At 49.6% G+C, this 19,926-nt stretch overlaps 1 protein-coding gene across 1 annotated transcript in view; it reads right to left on the minus strand.

Annotated features, from left to right (window-relative positions):
- Positions 1-7,550: 7,550 nt before the first annotated feature.
- Positions 7,551-19,926, minus strand: part of LOC107114461 (zinc finger protein 721-like) — an 88,612-nt gene continuing 76,236 nt past the window's right edge. The window contains 2 exon segments of the mRNA XM_015415962.1: positions 7,551-7,962; positions 8,146-8,678. Coding sequence (XP_015271448.1) covers positions 7,658-7,962; positions 8,146-8,678 — 838 coding nt within the window. The 3' untranslated portion in view covers positions 7,551-7,657.

The following is a 19,926-nucleotide window of genomic DNA, read 5'->3' on the forward strand; positions in this document are numbered from 1 at the left end:
CACTGCGAGGAGAAAGGCTGCGCTGACTGTCTCTGCTCATTTGAATCAGGCCAGAGACTGATGTCTTCAAGGCATGCCGGGTTGGGGCCTTGTCTCTCTTCTTCCATCCAGCCCCGAGGCCCTGGTGACCCTGGGAAGATCCTGCAACTCCAGTTCATAATTTCAGGAAGCCTGGAGGGAACCCCCCTTCTCCACACACCCGGTGGAGCAGAAAAGCAGCCCACAATCAGAGGAGCAGGATTTCGAGAGGGAGAAGGACCAAGAGGGTGGCGGGGCTCTCCCTCCTCAGTTTCCCAAAGAGCAAAGAGGACACAGCTGCATCGCTTGGGAGCCAGATGAAGCAGAAGAAGAAGAACAGAAGAAGAGATTGGATTTATAGCCCGCCCTTCACTACCCAAAGGTGTCTCAGAGCGGCCTACAAACTCCTTTCCCTTTCCCTCCCCACAACAGACACCCTGTGAGGTAGGTGGGGCTGAGAGAGCTCTGACAGAAACTGCTCTTTTTCAAGAACAGCTCTTATCAGAACTACGGCTTGCCCAAGGTCATCCAGCCAGGTGCAAGTGGAGGAGTGGGGAATCAAACCCGGTTCTCCCAGATTAGAGTCCGCACACTTAACCACTACACCAAACTGGCTCTCATGTGGAAGGAAGGAAAGGCCTGTTGGGACCAGAAACAGAGGAGGCAGAAGGAGTGTGTGTGTGTGTGTGTCTGTCCTCTCCCCCCTCCAAATCTCCTGCCCCTCCCGCTGCTCCCCAGCCCTGACCCATCAGCCCCCTCCCCAGTCTAAGGTGGGAAGAAGGCGCCTTTTCTGTCCAGGCCTCCTCCTCCTGGTCCTTAGTTCCCGGGCTCTTTTTTGGGAACTGTTTTGCTTGGCACAAAAGGGCTCTTTCAGATGCAGGAAGGGTGTGTGTGAATTGGTGTGGGGCAGTTCTCCCAGTTGACTGCATACAGACATAGGGTGGAGAGAGTTAACGAACAGAAAATTTTCTCCCTGTCCCAAAAAATTAGAACTCAAGGGCATTCAATGGAGCAGATGGGGCAGTAGATTCAGGACGGACAAAAGGAAATACTACTTTGTACGAAGAGTGATTAAAATGTGGCATTTGCTGCCAGAGGATGTAGTGATTGTCACAGGTAGAAACAGCTTGAAAAGGGGATTGGACCAAGGAAAGGGAGTTAGATCGAGGAAAAAGGGATTTATGGAGATAAGTCTATCAATGGCTACCAGCCATTGTGACTGAGTGGAACCTCCACATTTAGAGGCACTAATCCTCTGAATCCCAGATCCAGGAGGCCACATTAGGGGAAGGCCTTGGCCTCCGGACCTCCAGAGGAACTGGTTGGCCACTGTGTGGATGCTGGACTAGCTGGACCACTGGACTGATCCAGCAGGGCTCTTCTGATGTTCTTGAAATAGCCCCGTCAGATAGTTAAAGGGAGAGTCCACAGTCCTAGAGAGGCACAGGAGGAGGGTGGATATTTCCTGCTCCCCCGTTTGAATTTTCCAGGTTGCTGCTGCAATGGCTGGGAGGGATCTGGTGAGCGAGCTCAAAGGGTGGGGTATAAATCCAATCTCTTCCTCCTCCTCTGCCTGAGACCCTGGAGAGCCATTGCCAGTCTGAGGAGACAAGACTGACCTTGATGGACGAAGGGTCTGGTTCAGTAGAAGGCAGCTGCATTGGCGTTCATCTGACCTCCTCTGCAAACTCTGCCTTCTGAGCCTGCATCAGTTCCAAACACATTAAATGCCCCAGGGTCCCAACGCAGATGGGAGTCGGGACAGGGGCCCCCACTGCTTACTCACACATGAACACACATGAAGCTGCCATACAGTGAATATAGGTCCCTACCAAGGTTCCCTCTAAGCCGTGGAGTCCTGTGAGCAAAAATTCTACTTTGTGAGCTACTGGCATTAAAGTTGTGAGCGAGCGATTTGGCTACGGCATAAATGAGTGTGCTCTGGAGCCATCCTTCCTGAGCTAAGGCAAAAATGTGTGAGCCGGAGGCTAAAAAGCTGTGTGAGCCAGAGGCTAAAAAGCTGTCGGCTCTCCAGGGTCTCAGGCAGAGGTCTTTCACATCACTGGTCCTTTAAACTGGGGATGCTGGAGAGTGAAGTGAACCGGGACCTTCTGCACGCAAAGCAGAGGCTCTGCCACTGAAACACGTCCCTTCCCTTGAAGGACGTGAATGAGCATAAATATCCCCCCCCCCATTCCTTGTCTTGAACCAGCCACTCACCTGGGAGAAAATCTGCCCGGGTTTGTCCCTAACTCCCCCTCCACCCCAAAAGCCAACCACCTCTTCTCCCTGCCTTTCCTTGACACACAACCCCTCGCCCTCCTCCCGTGACCCAGACTCTGCCTCTTTCCAGGGTTGCCAACTCTGGGTTGGGAAATTCCTGGATATTTCTTTGCGGGTGGAGGATTGGGAGGGCGGGGCTGGGGGTATCATGTCTTAGAGCCCACCCTCCAAAGCAGCCATTTTCTCCAGGGGGAACTGATTGCATCTGGAGATCAGTTGGGATTCCAGGAGATCTCCAGGCTACACCTGGAGGTTGGCAATCCTAGCTCCTTCCTCTCCCCCACCATTCGAAATCACCGGCCTCCGCAATGCAGGGAAGGGTCTGGATCTCCCCCCACCCACCCCCAGATGTCCCAGCCTCTTCTCCCACCCACCCCCGCCCCGGGATCTCCGTTACCTCACCTGGGACGAACTGATGTCGATTTGCAGGCGGGAGAAAAAGAAATGCTGCCTCCCCACGTGCAGACTCGGGGCAGGAAGGAAGCCGTCTCCCCACCCACCCTTTCCTGGTGGCTAATCTAGGATTTTGGACTCGCTGGCCTTCAGTTCTGTGGGGCCAAGCAGTGGGGAAACAACCATGAAACTAATGAAGCTTAAACTCAGGGCCCCTAATCCCCCTTTCTTTTAATAAGTGAATTTTTCAAGAAAATTGATGGGGTTTTAAAAGTGTTTTGTTATTAAAATAGGGCTACTTTAGTGACAGAATCATAAACTGATGGGTTGAAGTACTTAATATTGACCTTAGAATATGCTCCAATACCCGTTTCATATGGCCTCTGTAACTGGTCAAATTTCAAAATTTTCTCAAGGGCTCCACCCTACCACCCCATTCTCCGCCACTTGGGCCTTGAGGTCCTTACAAGAGCGGCAAGGTCCTTTGGACCTCGTTGGATGTTGCCCTATTATTTCTGGTTGAGAAGGGGGCCCCTTGACAGTTCAGGCTTCAGGGTCCCAAAAATGTAGGTCCACCACTGGGGCCAAGACATTAAGGAGAGGCACCTGTTCGCTGAATTGTGCCTCCTCCCCAGATACAATGTACAACCTTCCCTGACCACCTTTCCCTTTCCACTTAACACCATGGCAGAAGACTCAAAAGCCGCTTTCATCTGGTATCGAGATTCCCATCGCTTCCCCTAAATTGCTTTGCAAGGAAGACGGTTGCAACTCAAAACGCTGCTTCTTATAGCACTGACAGGAAACACCCTGAACAATTCTAACCAGTTAAAACTTCCACATGTCAGCTACTGGGCAGTTTACCCTACAGAAAAAAACAATGTGGTGTATCTGTCCCAGCTAACCCTGCCTGGTTTGTGGTCCTCCACCAACCCTTGATTGGAGCTGCGGTGGCTCAAGTGGTTAAGATGCTGAACTGCAGGCTGTGGAAGGTCAGTAGTTCAGCAGTTCGAGACCCGAGTGTGCCACAGGATGGAGTGAGCTCCCATCTGTAGTTCCAGCTCCTGCCAACCGAGCAGTTCGAAAGCAAGAAATTGCAAGTAGATAAATAGGTACCACTTCGGTGGGAAGGTAACAGCGTTCCGTGCGCCTTGGTGTTTAGTCATGCTGGCCACATGACCACGGAAACGTCTTCGGACAGTGCTGGCTCTTCGGCTTGGAAACGGAGATGAGCACCGCAACCCTAGAGTCGGACTCGACTGGCTTTTGAGCAAGGGAACCTTTACCTTTATACAAACCAAGGAAGACGAAACCAAGACAGACGCAGCAGTATGGAATCCAGGGAGCAGAGGACCTGCCAGCTCCCACATGACCACGGAAACGTCTTCGGACGGCTCTGGCTCTTCGGCTTTGAAACGGAGATGAGCACCGCAACCCTAGAGTCGAACTCGACTGGCTTTCGAGCAAGGGAAACTTTACCTTTACCAACCCTGCACATGTAACCAGGGAGGAAGGGTAGCTATTATCCTCTGGGAGTCCTTCAATTTACCCAGACCCTGGGATAAAATATAGTTGGAATTGACTGAACACTCATTACACTGTGGACTGAGGATAGATTGGCCATTCCTCTTGTTTACCAGCCATGCAGTGTTGGAGACACCCAGACTGACTGTTCTTAGTGACTTCAGCATTGGTGCAGAGTGCTCCCCGCATGGGCTGAGCCAGGATTTTATAACTTCATTGTTTGTTCTGGGCTTGTGAAAGAGGTCATACCCTGAATTTAAACTGAGCTTTTATAGTAAAGAAAGGTTCATTCTTGAATCTCCATATTTTTCTATACTAAAATTCTAGTGAATCCCTGTAACTCTGAGTCTGTTGTCATCCCAGCAGGTCACGCTGAAACAGTTGTTGTTGTTGTTCAGTCGCACAGTCGAGTCCGACTCTTCGCGACCCCATGGACAATCTCCCGCCAGGCTCTCCTGTCTTCCGCCGTCCTCCGAAGTTGGCTCAATTTCATGTTCGTTGCATCGCTGACACTGTCTAACCATCTCATCCTTTGCCGTCCCCGTCTTCTTTGACCTTCAATCTTTCCCAGCATCAGGGTCTTTTCCAGGGAGTGCTCCCTTCTCATTTGGTGGCCAAAGTATTTGAGCTTCAGTTTCATTATCTGGCCTTCCAGGGAACAGTCAGGGTTGATTTCTTTGAGGATTGACTGATTTGTTCTTCTTGCAGTCCAAGGGACTCTCAAGAGTCTCCTCCAGCACCATAGTTCAAAAGAATCTATTCTTCGGCGCTCGGCCTTCCTTATAGTCCAACTCTCACAGCCATACATGACTACTGGGAATACCATTGCTTTGACCATGCGGACTTTTGTTGGCAGGGTGATGTCTCTACTTTTTATCATGCTGTTTAGGTTCGCCATCGCTTTCCTCCCAAGGAGCAGGCGTCTTTTAATTTCATGACTGCTGTCACAGTCTGCGGTGATCTGGGATCCCAGGAACGTGAAGTCTGTCACTACTTCCACGACTTCCCCTTCTATTTGCCAAGGAGTGATGGGGCCGGATGCCATGATCTTAGTTTTTTTGATGTTGAGCTTCAAGCCCACTTTTGCGCTCTCCTCTTTTACTCTGAGCAAGAGGCTCTTTAGATCCTTTTCACTTTCAGCCATTAGAGTGGTATCATCTGCATATCTGAGGTTGTTGATCTTTTCCCCAGCAATCTTAATTCCCGCTTGTGATTCATCCAGGCCAGCATTTCGCATGATGTACTCTGCATATATATTAAATAAGCAAGGCGACAATATACATCCTTGTCGTACTCCTTTTCCTATGCTGAACCAATCAGTTGTTCCATATCCGGTTCTAACTGTCGCTTCTTGGCCCTTATACAGGTTTCTCAAGAGACATGTGAGGTGGTCTGGTACTCCCATCTCTTTAAGGACCTGCCATAGTTTGTTGTGATCCACACAGTCAAAGGCTTTAGCATAGTCAATGAAGCAGAAGTAGATATTTTTCTGGTACTCTCTTGCTTTCTCCATAATCCAGCGAATGTTGGCAATTTGATCTCTAGTTCCTCTACCTCTTCGAAACCCAGCTTGTACTTCTGGTAGTTCTCTATCCACGTACTGTTGAAGCCTAGCTTGTAGGATCTTGAGCATGACCTTGCTAGCGTGTGATATGAGTGCAATTGTGCGATAGTTTGAACATTCCTTGGCATTGCCCTTCTTTGGGATTGGAATGTATACTGACCTTTTCCAATCCTGTGGCCACTGTTGCGTTTTCCAAATTTGCTGGCAAATGGAGTGCAGCACTTTAACAGCATCATCTTCTAAGACTTTGAATAGCTCAGCTGGAATACCATCACCTCCACTAGCTTTGTTGTTAGCAATGCTTTCTAAGGCCCATTTAACTTCACATTCCAGGATGTCTGGCTCGAGGTCAGTGATTATACCGTCGTGGTTGTCAAGGACATCGAGGTCTTTCTTGTATAGTTCTTCTGTGTATTCTTGCCATCTTTTCCTAATCTCTTCTGCTTCTGTTAGGTCCCTACCGTTTTTGTCCTTTATCATGGCCAGCTTTGCATGGAACGCTCCCTTGATTTCTCCAACTTTCTTGAAGAGATCTCTAGTCCTTCCCATTCTATTGTTTTCTTCTATTACTTTGCACTGTTCATTCAGGAAGGCCTCCTTATCTCTCCTTGCTGTTCTCTGGAAATCTGCGTTCAGTTGGGTAAATCTTTCCTTTTCGCCTTTGCCTTTCGCTTTCCTTCTTTCCTCTGCTATTTGTAAAGCCTCATCAGAAAGCCATTTTGCTTTCTTGCATTTCTTTTTCTTTGGTATGGTGGTGATTGCTGCCTCCTGTACAATGTCACGAACCTCCGTCCATAGTTCTTCAGGCACTCTATCTATCAAATCCAGACCCTTGAATCTATTCTTCACCTCTACTGTATATTCATCAGGGATGTGATCTAGGTCAAACCTGAATGGCCTCATGGTTTTCCCGATTTTCTTCAGTTTAAGTCTGAATTTTGCAATGAGTAGCTCATGATCTGAACCACAGTCAGCTCCAGGTCTTGTTTTTACTGACTGGATAGAGCTTCTCCATCTTTGACTGCAAATTATATAGTCAATCTGATTTCGGTGTTGCCCATCTGGTGATGTCCATGTGTAGAGTCGCCTCTTAGGTTGTTGGAAAAGGGTGTTCGCTATGACCAGTGTGTTCTCTTTACTGAAGAGCAACATTTGGTTCTCTTCAGAATAAAGTGAATAGGAAAATCCTATGAATAGTACTCAGATTAGAATCGATACACAGAGTGAAAGTCAAAGCCACAGTAACCAGGCAGCCAGACTACTGCAATGTACTCTGCTTAGGTCTGCCCTTGAAGTCAGACTCTCCAGCTGGTAACAGAATGCTCCAACTCAATTACTATTCAGGGTCAGAGCACATGTGATAAATGCTGAATTGCTCATATGGGGACTGTTTGGATTATCAATTCATTTCATGGTCCTGGCTATTATCTACAAAGCCTTTCAGGGCCTAGGTTTTACAGATCTACAAGACTGACTCTTCTAATATGATCTGCTGCAACTGCTTTGCTCATCTTTGAAAAGACAATGGATGACATTGACAGTGATGCATAGAGATTCTTGTTTGTGGGTGCCACTTGGTGGATTGGCCTGAATGATGTGGACAGGAAGGCTCCCACAATTTTAGGATTTCATAGAAGGGGTGAAATAGAATGGTTTAAAAGGGCATCTTTAAAATGGGATTAAGATAATGAATTGAAGCACAGAAAACTATTAAGCAGTTTTACTGAATTAGGTACTATATGTATTGTACTATTTTATTGCACTGCTTTGTAGTTTCATAATCCATTTTACTGTAATTTAATGCCTTTTCAGACTCCAGGCATTATTATGGTTTCTCCTTTCTGTGAATTTTTAGCAGTCTGTAAGGTCTGCACTCTAACGAAAGTTTTTCCCACACTCCAAGCATTTATATCGTTTCCCCCATGTGAATTCTTTGATGGTAGTAAGGCTGTCACTCTGACGGAAGCTTTTCCCACACTCCAGGCATTGATACAGTTTCTTTCCTGTGTGAGTTCTTTGATGGGAACCAAGGCTTCTACTCTGACTGAAGCTTTTCCCACACTCCAGGCATTGATACAGTTTCTTTCCTGTGTGAGTTCTTTGATGGGAAGCAAGGCTTCTACTCTGACTGAAGCTTTTTCCACACTTCAAGTGTTTGTATGGTTTGTCCCCTGTGAAATCTTTCATGGGAACTTAGTTCAGAATTTCATCCAAAACTCTTTCCACACTCCAGGTAGTTCTGGAGTTCTGGACCCACTAGTGGACCTCCTGATGTCACTTGGGTTTTGGCCACTGTGTGACATAGAGTGTTGGACTGGATGGGCCATTAGCCTGATCCAAGATGGCTTCTCTTATACTCTCACGTTCTTATATGGTTTTTCTTGCATGAATTTTTCGATGGATTGTAAGGTGTGCATTCTGACTGAAGTTTTTCCCACACTCCAAGCATTTATATGGTTTCTCCCCTGTGTGAATTCTTTGATGAGTAGTAAGGCTGCAACGCAAACGGAAGCTTTTTCCACACTCCAGGCATTTATATGGTTTCTCTCCTGTGTGAATTCTTTGATGGTAAACTAGGCTTGAACTGTGACTGTAGCTTTCTCCACATTCCAGGCATTTGTACGGTTTATTCCCTGTGTGAATTCGTTGATGGGAAGCCAGTTGGACCTTTCGTCCAAAGCTCTTCCCACACTCCAGGCATTTATATGGTTTCTCCCCTTCGTGAATTCTTTGATGGGTAGTAAGGTGATCGCTCCGGCTGAAGCATTTTCCACACTCCGGGCATTTATATGGTTTCTCCCCAGTATGAATTCTTTGATGAGTATTAAGGCTGTTACTCCGACTGAAGCTTTTTCCACACTCCAGGCATTTATATGGTTTCTCCCTTGTGTGGATTCTTTGACAGTAAGGTAGGCTTGCACTGGGGAACAGGGGAAACAACTCTTCTCCTTCCAGCCAGGATATGAGGTCAGGTTTGGCAGTCAGAGGTCCTTTCATCAGGAAAAAAAATGGTAGAAGATTAGAATTCTTCTCTGTGCACATTGATTCATACATTCCCAGCCAATTTGACTCTGTCCCTCCAGACCAATAATATAGGTGGGGTGCTATGTGGACTAAAGAAGGGGTAGTGTGGCCAACAACCTGGAGAGAAAAATCCCCTGCCATTTGAACTGAGGCTTTATCTTTTTAAAGGGCAGATGAAGCTTTTCAATGGCGTGGCCATCAATCACATCACCTGGTCAATTACATCCAATTAAGCTTCTACTAAGGGGGCAAGACATTTCTTTTCCAGGTTGTTGGCAACCCTGAATATGGGTCAAGCTGCAGTTCTGTGCCTACTCCTTGAGATGGGAATTTATTTAATTTCTTTCTTTACTATAATTCTATTTCACCTTTCTCCCTGAGACTCAAAGGAGATTTTTTTTTTAAAAAAAATTAATTTATAAATTAGGCTTCTAAACGATCCTGCCCTGCAGAACAGGGCTCAGGGCAAAAGCACATTCATAAATTAATCAACAGTTAAGAACAATAAAATAAAATGCAGCAATTAACATTACTAGATGGTGCTAAAACTCCAAATTGCGCCACTGCTCCATGAGGGGAGGAGACCAGAAACAGAGTGGCAGGCAAGATGGAAAAGGAGGAGGAGGAGATTGGATTTATACCCTGCCCTTCACTACCCAAAGGAGTCTCAGAGCGGCTTACAAACTCCTTTCCCTTTCCCTTCCCCTCCCCACAAGAGGCACTCTGTGAGGTAGGTGGGGCTGAGAGAGCGCTGACAGAAACTGCTCTTTTTCAAGAACAGCTGTGCCAGAACTATGGCTTGCCCAAGGTCATCCAGCAGGTGCAAGAGGAGGAGTGGGGAATCAAACCCAGTTCTCCCAGATTAGAGTCTGCGCACTTAACCACTACATTTCTGCCTTACGGGCTCTGCAAAACTGAATTAAGTCCTGCAGGGCATGGATATCATTCGGCAGAAAGTTCCACCAGGTTGGAGCCAAGGCAGAAAAAGACCCTGGCTCTGGTTGCAGACAGCCGCATGTCTTTTGGGCCAGGGATCACCAGCAGGTTCTTCTCTGCAGAGCATGGTGCTCTTCAGGGGGGTTATACCAGGAGAGGCAGTCCTGAAGATATGTGGCTCCCAGACCGTTTAGGGCAGGGGTCCTCAAACTTTTTAAACAGGGGACCAGTTCACTGTCCCTCAGACCGTTGGAGGGCCGGACTATAGTTTTTAAAAAATCAAGCCGTGGCGGGGCTTCACTCGCAATACAGACACACTTCCCTCCAGCGAGGGTCTCTCTTTCTGCCGCTCCACTCCAGCAGCCTGCTAATTTAGCCCCGAGTGCCTTATTGCAGGGCTCGAGGCGAAGCGATGTTTGTCTTAGCTCAGGAAGGAGGGCTCCAGAGCAAACTAATAGATGCCGGAGCCAAATTACTGGCTCACAACTTGAATGCCAGTAGAATTTTTGCTCACAAGACTCCACTGCTTAGGGAACATTGCCGGGGGGGGGGTGCTTTCTCTCACTTTGCAGGCCCCAAGCGGTGGGGGCAGTGGGTGGGTGGCTCACACCGTCCGAGAGCCAAAGGCGGCGATGCGATGCTGCACTCATGCGCAGCTGCACACAGACACTGATGCGCTGCTGCACACAGACACACAGGCTTCGAGCGTGGCCAGCGGCAAATCCAAGTCCTCCGCCTCCCCGTGGCCCTGCTGCCCTCCTCTCGGGACCGAGCCCCTCTGGCCATTGCCCTCTGCCGCCGGGTCCCTTGCAGTCGCACCCCCGCCAGGTCTCCCCCCCACACTTTGGAAGAGTGGTTCCCAGCGCCTGTCTGCCCCACGCACGGCGCTTCCCTTCCTGGGGACAGACAGAAGGACCCAGCAGAGGGAGAGGCCTGGCCCCTTCCCTTGTGCCGCCGCCGCTGGCACTTCTGGCGGGCAACCCCTTTGGGACCCGGCGGGCTGGCAGTGCTCGCACTCCAGCAGGGTCCCAGGCGGAGCGGCGGGCAGCAGCAGCAGTCCTCGAAAGCCCGGCACGGCGGTCTGGCCGCTGGCTCCCCCCGTCGCGCACCTTGCACGCCCGGCAGCCGAAGCAGGCGAGCCCTAGAGCTTGTGGCGCTGCAGCGTCTCCTCCATGGAGCCGACTGGGCCGCTCTGGGCCTGGGCCCGCTCCCCCCGCCGCAGCCTGGGAACTTTGGGGGTGAGTCCCGCTTGGCGGCCTCGGGCCATAGTTTGAGGACCCCTGGTATACAGCATGGCAAACCTTAGCCAAAGGGCTTGACCGTGCCCCTTCCTGAACAATGAACAGAGAAGGATTCGTAGACAAACCTCACAGCATCAAAGGATAAAATATGTCTTACCCAGAGAGGCCACATTCCCAAAATTCTCTAGCATGACTTCCTTGTATAGAACTTTTTGAGCTGAGCTCAACAGGATCCACTCTCCCTTGGTGAAATACACGGCCACCTCTTCAAAGGACACCAGACCCTGGAGGAGGAACAGGAGGAGGAGGAAAAGGAAGTTCCCCCCCATCTCTGAAAAACTGCTGCACAAAAAAAAAAAAAAAAAAAAAATTCTGAACAGCAGCAACCAGGAGGGGATCAGAGCCCTGAGGCCGTCCCTTCCCAGCAATCCTTGGGCTCATCCTGGGGACAGAAGGGTGGCTGGCGCTCACAGAGGATACCAACCTGTCATCTGCTCTGGCTTCCTTCAGCTTACCACAACATGGATGTGAACAGTGTAATCGACTTCTGGGAGGGGAAGGCCCAGAAGACAGAATCTTCACATTGGCTTCAATCTACACCCCAAATAATGCAAAGGAAACATTCTATGAATTTTTTTCCCCAAAACATTTTTGGACTTTCAAGAGGGAGAAATTTTTAATTTTCAGTGAGCCGAACAGAGTACTAGATCCAAAAAAAAGTACAGATCTAAAAAGTCTGCAGGCGGCAAACGACCCAAGACAAGATTTCCAGTGCCCTCCCCAGCTGAAATGTCAATCAGTCGGCAAGCTTGCTGGATTCCATTCTGGTGAGATCAGGAGTTAGTCTCATGTCCAAGCAGAGAGAGGAGTGGATGAGTTGAGGCAGTGACCAAAGAGTTGGCAGAGTTGGAGGCTTCTTTCCTGTCATGTGCTGAGAGGAGGAAGCACATCGGCAGTGGGGGGATGCGGGAGGGATGACCTTTGTGAGTGAGACCGTACTGAAGACTCTAGCATTCCAGCTCTGTGATTCTATGATTCATGCATGGAGCCCAGATTGGAATCCAGGCACAGCAGGGCCTTTCTAGCGGTTGCCCCCATGGACCCTACCTTCCCAAACAAGTGCAGTGTTGTTTTATTGTCCTTGTGTTCAGACTGCTCTGCACGTGTATCTGTGACCAGAACCGAGGGCAAGGGGCCGGGTGCTCTGAGCCGTGAGACTGAGAAGAAGCCATCCCTGCCCTCCACTGTGTCTCTCCCTAGTGACTCCATCCCCTTACCTGGGCAAGCGTCATGACGGCTCTTTCCACCACACAGAGGAGACAGGGGGAGGGAGGCATCAAGGGTGTCTTTCTACTGCTGCCTGGGAGGGAAAGAAACAAAGATGGAGGGAAAACCCTTTTCGCTACACGCACCTTTTCTGTGCCAGTCCCTTGAAGTGACCCTGTCGCCAGATTTGTGTTGGGTCAAAATGCAGGATCCTGGAATTGACTGAGTAGAGCTCAGGACCAATGTTCCCTCTAAGCTGTGGAGTCATAAGAACATAAGAGATGCCAATGTTGGATCAGGCCAAAGGCCCATCCAATCCAACGCTCTGTATCACACAGTGGCCAGAAATACCAGTGCCATCAGGAGGTCGCCCAGTGGGGCCAGGACACCAGAAGCCATCCCACTGTTGACCCCCCCCCCCCAAGCACCAAGTCTTGTGAGCAAAAATTCTATTTTGTGAGCGATTGGCATTAAAGCTGTGAGCGAGCTTTATTAAATTAGTTTGCTTTGGAGCCCTCCTTCCTGAGCTAAGACAAAGATGTGTGAGCTGGAGGCTAAAAAACTGTGAGCTAGCTCACACTAAATCAGCTTAGAGGGAACACTGCTCAGGACTGTTTTGCTAGACCATCTCTCCCCCCCCCATGAGGGGAAGTCCCATCTTCCTTATCCATCCAGCCCCCTCCCCTTCTGGCCCTGCATACTCCAAACCTTGCCAAATTCATCAGTGAGGGACGCGAAGGCCCTCTGGCTTGCTCCACACATTGAGGAAAGGTCCGGAGGTGGGAAAGCCCCGAGGAGCTAAAACCCGACTGCCTAGCTCAAGGGGGCAGGTGGGAGATTCCAGCCCTGGACTTGGCCACTATGAATGTTTCTCTGCATCATGGGGAAAATTCCCTGCACAGATCTAAGTTATTCCATAATGGGGGGGGGGAGCACACTCTTGAGGTGCCTAAAGTATCAGGTATCTTGCCTCAGGAGGACTGCTGCCTGTCTATGAAATCAGACATTAATCTTTTAGGGCCTAGAAGAAAATCTTGGGGCAGGAGGGCAGAGAGAAGAAGAGGAGATTGGATTTATACCCCGCCCTTCACTCGGAGTCTCAGAGCGGCTTACAAACTCCTTCCCCTTCCCCTTCCCCTCCCCACAACAGACACCCTGTGAGGTGGGTGGGGCTGAGAGAGCTCTGACACAAACTGCTCTTTTTCAAGGGCAGCTGTGCCAGAGCTTGTGACTGACCCAAGGCCACATCAGCAGGTGCAAGTGGAGGAGTGTGGAATCAAACCCGGTTCTCCCAGATTAGGGTCCGCAAACTTAACCACTACACCAAACTGGCTCTCAGAGAGATAACACACCGAGGCAGAACAGGGATGCAGGTCCCTTCAGCTCCAAGGGACTGGCCAGATTCAACTCAGAAGAGACTGCGAGACCCTGGGCCGGCTGGGTACAACAGGCCCGAACCGGCTCATACTAATGACTGTTCTGTATACCTTGTCATTCAAATCTTGTGTACGAAAAAAGGGAAGAGATTCGAAGTTCACTTGTTGTTATTTTCATTAATGTAAGTGTCATCGGTAGGATCACAGTGTCCAAAAACATGAAACTCCCTCAGTTCTTTAAACAAGGAAGGATTTCTTCAGAGATCCCTCTTTGAGTTTGAATTAAGAAGAGATAGGATTTATAACCCGCCCTTCATTCGGAGTCTCAGAGCGGCTCACAATCTCCTTCCCTTCCCCTCCCCACTGTGAGGTAGGTGGGGCTGAGAGAGCTCTGAGAGAACTGCTCTTGAAAGAACAGCTCTGAGAGAAACTGTGACTGACCCAAGTTCACCCAGCTGGCTGCATGTGGAGGAGTGGGGAATCAAACCTGGCTCTCCAGATTAGAGTCTGCCGCTCTTAACCACTACACCAAACTGGCTAAGTTACACATAGAAAGAATTGTGAGGAGCTGCTGGTGTGACCTTGGGTCAGTCACAAGTTCTTTCAGAGCTGTTCTCCTCACAAGCCGTCCTCAAAAGAGCTCTCTCAGCCCCACCTGCCTCACAGGGTGTCGGTTGTGGGGAAGGGAAGGGTGTTTGTAAACCGCTCTGAGACTCCTTCAGGAAGGGCGAGGTATAAATCCAACCTCTTCTCTTCTTCCATCCAGCCCCTAGCAAATCTTGACCCTCAAAAGATCCTGCAGCTCTCATTTATCTTCTCTTGGGGCCTAGAAGTAACACACCCACCCACCCACATAGGGTTCCCAGCCTCCAGGTGGGGCCTGGGGATCTCCCGCTTTTACAACTGATCCCCAGCCGACAGAGATTAGCTCCCCTGGAGAAAATTGATGCTTTGAAGGGTGGACTCTGTGGCATTGTATGTTGAGGCCTCTCTCCTCCCCAAACCACGCCCTCTCCTGGTTCCACCCCCAAAGTCTCCAGGTATTTTCCAACCCAGACTTGGCAACCCTACCACACACACAATTCCCAAACACCCTAAGGGAAAGAAAAGTAGCCCCCGATTTAGAGGACCAGGATTACCAAAAGGAAAGGGGGGTGGGGGAGGCTCCTCTGACCCACCCAGGTCAGTTTCCCTAAGAGCAAAAGGACACAGCTGGGTTGTTGGAAGGAAACTCCTGCTGAGAACAGGCTGGAAGGAAGCGGAGAAAAGCAGAAGGGGTGTGTGTTGGGGGGGTCCCCCCTCCCCTCCCAAATATCCTGTCCCTCCTGCTGCTCCCCAGCTTTGACCCATTTCCCCGCCCCCATCCCTGGTCTAAAAAGTCCCCTTTTCCGCCCCCTGCAGATCTTTATTCCCCGGCTCTTCCTTCTTTGGAAATTTGCCTTTGCACAAAACGGCTCTTCCTGATGCATGGAAAGTCTTAAGGGGGATCTTCCCACAGTGAACAGTGAACAGTCTGGCCCCTTCTGTGTAGCAACTGCAGCGATCAGACTGTAGCGTCAATGTAGCCATTGCTACTGAGCAGACCTTCTCTCCCTTGCCGCCCATCAGACACGTGGCAAACCCCACGCTTCAGCTTCGCAAGGGGTCTCCGGGGCTTGCGTCGCAGCCTCCCCCGCTCCTCGCCCCCCGCCCCGGCCCTAAAAAAGCCCCTCTGAGCTCACCGGATGCCTCCCGGCCATTGAAAAATACAGGCAAAGAAACTCGCCGGCGGCCTGGAGGCCGAAATGTTCCCTCCCCGGCCAGCCCCCCCCCCAGGTGCCTCTCTAGGATTGCAGACTTCCTCACTTTAACCCCTGGAGGGGATCGCTCCAGTTAAACTCAGCCGTGGGGACAGAAAGGAAAGGAACGATCCAAAGCGTCAGATAAATGATTTAAGATATCCGACATACCAGGATCGGGTTGCATGGTGCTTATTATAACGGGAAGGTGGAAAACTGGAAATGCAAAGACTTCTCTGATAAGCATGTGGTTGGGGATGCCTCCCTGCAAACAGGTTTTGTTTTATCCTTCCTGAGGCTGTGGTCGCACACAATCCACTGTCAGTGCACTTTCTAACTGGATGTTGCCAGTTCACACAGTAAAATCCAGTTGGAAAGTGCACTGAAAGTGGATTGTTTAGTCAGCGTGTCACTCCTTTATTTTAGTCACTCCTTTTAATCCATGTTAATCTGGTCTCCTCCAAGCAACTTTGCACTAAAACTGAATTCAGTTTTCTTTTTAATCCGGATTTTCCCTCCCATTCTTCACTAAAATCGAGTTTAGCTTTCTTTTTAATCTGCCCCCCCCCCTTCTGCATTACATTACCTCCCTTCAGTGGTCAGCCCGGTTTCAGCCTGCTGTTGCCCTGGGTTATTTGGATGCTGTTTTGCCTTCAATCAAACACTGAGAAAAGCCAGACTGGCAGGCAAATGCGGAAAGGACCACAGTGCCATTGAATGCAGCCTTAATCTTGATTTCTGGTTTCCGCCCGGGGCAATTGTTAGATCAGATCTTCCCTCTACCTTGCCTGAGCATCAAAGACTTGTCAGATCCCACACCCAGATTTATGCCTTCACGAGACAGCAATGCCCTCGGGATGCCAGCCTCCAGGTGGGACCTGGGGATCTCCTGGAATTGCAATTTATCTCGATTACAGAGATCAGTTCCCCTAGATGGATGCTTTGGAGGGTGGACTCTGTGGCATTGAACCCCACTGAGGTCCTTGTCCTCCCTGGCCTCCATTCCCAAATCTCCAGGAGTTTCCCAGCCTGGATCTGGCAACCCAACTTTCCACCCTCTACATTGGACAAACAGGCCAGTCACTATGACAAGAGTAAATGGTCGTACATCTGACATTAGAAGCGGCAACATTAAAAAAAAAAAAAAAGCAGTGGGGGAACATTTTAACCTTCCAGGACATTCAGCTGCTGACCTGAGAGTAACAGTTCTCTTACAAAGAAATTTCAAAGGGAAATTGGAAAGAGAGACTGCTGAATTGTAACTGATAATGAAGCCCCAGACATTGTATCCACCTGGACTGAATCGTGACGGAGGTTAACTGTCTCATTACCAGTGCTGATTTCTCCGCACTGCTACCCCTGTTGGACTGAAGCAACAGAACAAGGTTTGAGTCCAGTGGCACCTGCAAGACCAACAAGTTTAATTCTGCACAGGAAAGCTTATATCCAGAATTGAATTTGTTGGTCTTAAAGGTGCCACTGGACTCAAACTGTTCTACCTCCCTGCATATCACACCTTAATCTAATACGTCCGTATTTAATTGGGCCTCCCCTCCTGTGAGTCAGATCTGAATAACTACTTGGAACCCCAACTACCTCATCTGTTGAGGCTCTGTGTATTTTATTTAATGTATTTTAATCGGGTTTAACTGTTTTCATATACTATATATGATGGGACCTGCCCTGAGCTTGCTATGCAGGAGCAGGATACAAATCTAATAAAATAAAATATTGTCATTGGGCATCTGAGAGCACTCCAGCCTCCAAGATATGGACTCCCATTCTGGCTGTATCTGAAGAAGTGAGCAGCGGCTCAGGAAAGCTCACACCCGGCCACAATTTTTCTTCGTCTTTAAGGTGCTACTGGACTCTTGCTCTTTTCTACAACGCCCAGAGTTATTTTGTAAGGAGTTATGCCATCCACAAACAGACAAGATTAGCTTCCTTTGCATGTGCACTCTGCACATGCTCGGAGGCTTGTGGAGCCAAGGGACACACACACACCCTTTCGCGCGTTGCAAACGACTCCGGAGCGGCCAGCAGAGGGCTCCGGTGCGCAAAGGAGGAGTGCACCGAGCTCGGTCTCCTCTGGAGGAGGAAAGGGCTACGCTTCACCCCTGGCGATCGAGTTTGCATTCGAGAGAGGAGGAAAGCGCAGGCAGGCGGGCGGGCGCACGGATCCTGGTACCGTCTGGCAGTAGGGAAACGCGATCAGGCCGGGGGGCGCTGCGTCATCCCCACCCGCCCCCGAAGCGGCAGCGACCCGCCGAGCTGTTCTCTGCCTGAATTCTCCCTGCCCGGCCAGTCTGCCGTCAAAGGCCGTCCTTTGCCCAGGTGGCTCCGGAGGGATGGAGCCAGGTAAGGAGGAGGAGAAGAAGAGATTGGATTTACACCCCGCCCTTCACTACCCAGGGAGTCTCAGAGCGGCTTACAAACGCCTTTCCCTTCCCCTCCCCACAACAGACCACCCTGTGAGCAATGCTCCCTCTAAGCTGTAGAGTCTTGCGAGCAAAAATTCTACTTGGTGAGCTGCTGGGCATTAAAGTTGTGAGCGAGCGAGTTGGCTGCTGCATCAGTTAGTTAGCTCTGGAGCCCTCCTTCCTGAGCTGAGACAAAAATGTGTGAGCCAGAGGCTAAAAAACTGTGAGCTGGCTCACACTAACTCAGCTTAGAGGGAACACTGCCTGCGAGGTAGGTGGGGCTGAGAGAGCTCTTGACAGAAGCTGCTCTTTTTTCAAGAACAGCTCTTATCAGAACTGTGGCTTGCCCAAGGTCATCCAGCAGCTGCAAATGGAGTGGGGAATCAAACCTGATTCTCCCAGATTCTCCGGGAGGGGAGGGCGGAGGCGCCTGTGGTGGTAAGGAAGGTTTCTATAAAATCCCTCCCGGTCTCACACAGTAGCCAACTAATTCCTCTGGAGGACTAACAACAAGGCATAGAGGCCGAGGCCTTCCTCTGATAAGAACATAAGAGTCCTGCTGGATCAGACCCGCGGTCCATCTAGTCCAGCATCCTGTCTCCCACAGAGACCAACCAGTTCCTCTAGACAGTCAACAACAGGGCATAGAGGCCTTCCCCTGATGTTGCCTCCTGGCTCTGGGATTCAGAGGCTTAGTGCCTCTAAATGTGGAGGCTCCCCTCAGTCATCATGACTAGTAGCCAGCCAGTGTTCCCTCTAAGATGAGTTAGTGTGAGCTAGCTCACAGTTTTATAGCCTCTGGCTCACACATTTTTGTCTTAGCCCAGGACAGATGGCTCCAGAGCAAACTAATTGATGCTGCAGCCAAATCACTCGCTCACAACTTTAATGCCAGTCGCTCACGAAGTAGGATTTTTGCTCACAAGACTCCACAGCTTAGAGGGAACATTGGACTAGCCACTGATAGACTTATCCTCCCTGAATCTATCTAATCCCATTTTAAAGCCATTTATTCCTGTGGCCATCACTACATCCACTGACAGCAAATTCCACCTTTTCATCACTGTCTGTGTAAAGTAGTATTTTCTTTTGTCTCTCCTAAGCCATTCTGGCTTATACCCATTGATAAGCTTCAACAATTTGTTTTATAGCCCTCTGTTGATTGTATTGACTCACTCTGTGTAATCTACCATGAGTCCAAGTGAGAAAGGCGGACTATAAATGTTGTAAATAAATAAGATAGATCACTAGATCTTGTGGCCATGAATTCCGTAAGTGAATGATGAATGCTTCAATATACATCATCTCAGTCCTCACAACAGCCCTAAGAGGTAGGCTAATATTCCTTTCTTATTGCAGAGGGGAGACAAAGTTAAAATGAGAGTTACTTCCCCTCAGGCCGCCAGTGAGTTTTTGGCAAAGGCAAGATCTGCCCCAGGGCCTTCCTGATTTGTAACTCAGTCTTTTAACTTGTGTACTACGCCAGCAAAATAATAATGTTAAAAGTTGACTTTCTGTGCAGGTGTTCATCAATTGAAAAGTCCTTGGTAGCATTTAGAAATTCCAGTGCTGCTGAGATTTCCTTTGTTTTCAGAAAGTGGTTTACAGGTACATGATGCCTCTTTTAGGGTTGGTTTTGGTGACTTCTGATTTCTTGAATCACACAGGTTCTGTTGGGTTAACGTTTTCCCCAGTCGGTTTGAACCTTGTGCCTCTGAGGGCCTTCCATTTCCAGCTAGAGAAGCTAAATCCGGAAACGTTTTGGTGTCTGACTATTGTCAAAATGAATTTAAAACGTAAGGTTTCAGAATTCCCCTTTTCTCTGTGCGTGTCCAGGAGTTTCCTGAGCACCTGGGCCGGGTGAAAATGGAAGCGGGTGAGAAGCCAGCGGTCTCAGATCTCCCCTGCCAGGTTGGTCGCACCTAGAGCAGCTCTGCCCAGCTGCGTGTGGGGGTGGCATTGAGCATGGGTCGGGTCCCTGATCCCACAGAGTATGTGCCTTTGAAACTCTCCTTCCCAGGCCTTGTTCTGAAGCCCTGCCGATCCACCACATCTGGCTTATGTTCTCAGGAAAACCCTTTTGCCTCCAAAACTTCCCTTGCC

The sequence above is a fragment of the Gekko japonicus genome, unplaced genomic scaffold (genome assembly GCF_001447785.1).
Source record: "Gekko japonicus isolate JY-2015 unplaced genomic scaffold, Gekko_japonicus_V1.1 scaffold2271, whole genome shotgun sequence".
Lineage (NCBI taxonomy): Eukaryota > Metazoa > Chordata > Lepidosauria > Squamata > Gekkonidae > Gekko > Gekko japonicus.